This window comes from Musa acuminata, chromosome BXJ3-5 (assembly GCF_036884655.1).
Source record: "Musa acuminata AAA Group cultivar baxijiao chromosome BXJ3-5, Cavendish_Baxijiao_AAA, whole genome shotgun sequence".
Lineage (NCBI taxonomy): Eukaryota > Viridiplantae > Streptophyta > Magnoliopsida > Zingiberales > Musaceae > Musa > Musa acuminata.
In genome coordinates, this window is record NC_088353.1 from 8,960,224 (window position 1) to 8,963,857 (window position 3,634).

Sequence of the window (3,634 nt, forward strand, 5' to 3'; positions counted from 1 at the left end):
GCGCTGCGCCCGCACACGACGTGATTCGACCCCGAGACAGCTGTCGAAAGCCCGCGGCTAATATCGTCGTTGTGGTAACGTCGTAGGGGAAACGCACCCAAAGTGTTCGATGTCGTGCATCACTAGGAATTACCACAAAAGGCGGCTTGCGACGGGAGAGCATTCGGCCCGCGTGTGGCTGATACCTCGCCAGCGTCGCCCAGTTTACCTCTCTCTCTCTCTCTCTCTTTCTCTCTGCCTTTCTTTTCTTGCTTTTTGACCATTGCTTAGCAAGCGGAGCCGTGTCTTTCAATACAGCAAGGGAGGCTAACTGGCGGCATAAATATGATATATAAATCAGGCAAGAAAATGGCGTACCTGTCGTCGCCTTCTTTCTCTCTTTCTTTAACTAGAGAGATGGAAGAGAAGAAGAAAGCTATCGCGGAGGGAGGAGGACAAGAGGAGACGCTATTAAACCACTCCTTTTAGATTTCTCTCTCCTTCATTTGTGTCTGCCCCTTTGTCTCCGTGTGTGTTTGCTCGAGAGGCTCTTCGGCTATGGCGTCTGGGTTTCCCGTGCGTGAACTCGGCTTTGGCGTGCAGATCCCCATGCCGACGCGAGCGGAAGCTGGAAGTGGCGGCCTGCTGAAGCGGTCGCTGACGGAAATGGAGAGACAGCAGCAGCAGCAGCAGATGCAGATGCAGCACGCGCACTTCCTCCGATCCGTGAGGCAAAGGACGCTTCTTGCCCCCCATGCTTCCTCCCACCTGTCTCCTCCTCTTCTCCCTGTTGTTCTCTCTTCGGGTTCCTCCTCCTCGGTTTCGGCCAATTTGACGGCGTCGGGACTCGCGCAGCCTCAGGAGCACTCCTCTGTGCCACAGGCGGCCGGGACGGGAGTTGAGAGGATGCGAGACCGTCTCCAGGAGCTAGAGCGGCGGCTTCTCTTGGACGAGGAAGAGGAGGAGGAAGAGGGCGAGGTCAGCGCGTCGAGCTCCGCCGTGACCACCGCCGAGTGGAGCGATGCGATGCAGCAGATCATCACGCCGCAAGCGCCGGTACCGACCCCGTTGTCTTCTTCGCCCACCAGCTCCTCCTCCTCCACCGTCTCGTCCTCTGTCTCGTGCTCTCCTCCCTCGACATCCACGGCGACAGTAGCAGCGGCTTCTTCTTCGAGGCAGATGCTTCTCGACACCGCCGCTGCCATTGCAGACGGTAACCTCGAGACGGCCACCGCGAACCTTGCTGTCCTGAACCGCGTCGCAAACTCCCGAGGCGACGCGGAGCAGCGGCTCACCGCGATGATGGTTGGCGCACTCCTCTCTCGCCTGAACCCGGCACAGGCTGGGAGTACCTCTCTCCCGATTGCGGCACTCTGCAGCGGGGAGCACTTTGCGGCAGCCCAGATGCTCTACGAACTGTCTCCTTGCTTCAAACTCGGGCTCGTCGCCGCCAATTTGGCGATTTTGGAGGCTACCAAGGACCAGTCCATGATCCATATCCTTGACTTCAGTCTTGGCCAGGGCGGCCAATACGCCGCCCTCCTCCACGTCCTCGCGGAACGCCACCGATTCCAGCCTGCCGTCTGTCCCCCCGCCCTTAGGATCACCGTCGTCGCAGACCCCAGTTTCCCCTTCACCAACCCCAACACCAGCGGGAACCTGAGGGCCGTCGGCGACCGGATCGAGAAGCTGGCCGAGCGGGCCGGTCTGGAGGTCCGCTTCAGCGTCGTCCATCGGCGGGCGGCGGAGCTAGACGCGTCGACTCTGGGGTGCCAGCCCGGAGAAGCCCTGGCAGTGAACCTGGCCTTCGCGCTCTCTCGTGTCCCGGACGAGAGCGTCTCTCCCGCGAACCCCCGCGACGAGCTCCTCCGTCGCGTGCGCGCCCTCCGGCCGCGCGTGGTGGCGCTGGTGGAGCAGGATATCAACACCAGCACCGCCGCCTTCGCCGGCCGCTTCGCGGAGGCGTGCGCGCACTACGGCGCCCTGCTGGAGTCGCTCGACGCGACGGTGAACCGGGACAGCGCCGAGAGGGCCCGAGTCGAGGCCGGTTTGGCTCGACGGGCAGTCAATTCGGTGGCCAGGGAAGGGATGGACCGGGTCGAGCGGTGCGAGGTCTTCGGCAAGTGGCGGGCGCGGATGCGAATGGCCGGGTTCGAGTCCGTTCCGCTCGGACGGGACGTGATCGAACCGGTTAAAGCTCGACTCGCGTCTGTCGCGCCCGACCATGGGTTCACCATCCGGGAAGAAACCGGCGGTCACGGTCTTGGATTCGGATGGAAGGGGCGGGCGATCACAGTCGCCTCCGCGTGGCGTTAGGCCGATTTATTAGAATTATTTACTACGGTTTGGTGGATGTGCCCACTTGGCTGCCCGTATTGTTTTCTTTGAGACGACTTTGTTGATTACTAATGATTATATATATATATATATATATATATATATATATATATATATATATATATATATATATATATATATATATATATATATATATATATATATATATATATATGTCAACATGTTAACTTGGACAGTCGTTGTTGTATAATCTTCTTCTACAAACGTGACATTACATTTATTGTGGCATTGGAGGCAAGAAAACAAAAAAAGAAAAGGAAAAAAATGTTCATATATGTTAAACACTAACACGTGATGATTGTAATTCTCGAAAGACGTCGATACAGTGTGGGTTGGTAAGACTTGAGGAATCAGGTCAGGTTAGTCGTTTAACTTAGAAACAAATTACGTCGGCATAGAATAGGTGCCAAAACACAAATAACAAAAGAACACGACACAAACCCTTTATTTATTTATTTTTCTTGACTCCGACATTCTTAGCTCATGAAATTTTGATCTCTCATCGGGTCTCGTATGAAAAATTCCAACAACTCTTTTTGTGTTGCAGGTGATGAATGATGCCTTTGACTTGCTCAACAATGTTGCCTGAACTTGAGGTGTTGATATTTAAGATTTGATTGCGTCTAAACTGAAAAAAAAAAACCATTAAAATTTGACCCACCAAGAGTAAATTAAATAAATAAAAATTATGTGGTATTCTACCAACGAGACTTAACGAGGTTTGATGAATGCATGCCAGCATATTAGCTGGGCTGGGTGTCTTGTTACAATGAACACGGTGCCCTTTTCGTGTACACCGTAGTCACATCGACGGAGGGTTACTCGCAGTAGAGCGCGGCCTTCGATGATAGCATTGGCCTCGCTGGCCGACAATGAGAAGTAAGAGCGAGCGAGCGTGTGACCTTTGGGGACAAGCAAATGCAACCCGAAAACCAAGGGAATTATTGTAGCCACCACCAGCTAGTGGGCTGGCCGGTGGCTTCTTCACGCGTCACACTTGTTTTAGTCACAAGATATATATGTACAATGAGTCATCATCATTTATGTGTTGGAGTTTGACATATGGCTTGTCGCCACCCTTTTAATCGTGCCGATGTTTAGAATTTAAATTTTATGATTTTAAGTCTCAAATAGACCTTTAAGTTAGGCAATTACTTTTTTTTATATAATAATTAATTATAAGAAGCTTACTATTAAAAATCCTCATTTTGCTATTGATAATTTTTAAAAATAATAAAATATAATTTTATTATTTAGAACATCTTGATTATTAATCTTATCCTTTTTGTTTTTCACA

General features: G+C 51.8%; 1 protein-coding gene across 1 annotated transcript; it reads left to right on the top strand.

Annotated features, from left to right (window-relative positions):
* The first annotated feature begins 378 nt into the window (after positions 1-378).
* On the top strand, positions 379-2,414 carry LOC135639073 (scarecrow-like protein 8). The gene has a single exon (XM_065152817.1). It carries the CDS (start codon positions 538-540, stop codon positions 2,293-2,295), a length of 1,758 nt encoding a protein of 585 aa, XP_065008889.1. The 5' UTR covers positions 379-537; the 3' UTR covers positions 2,296-2,414.
* The last annotated feature ends 1,220 nt before the right edge of the window (positions 2,415-3,634 follow it).

Excerpts from the sequence above, each read along its gene's own strand:
- LOC135639073 (XM_065152817.1), top strand. The coding sequence starts at position 538 with ATGGCGTCTGGGTTTCCCGTGCGTGAACTCGGCTTTGGCGTGCAGATC.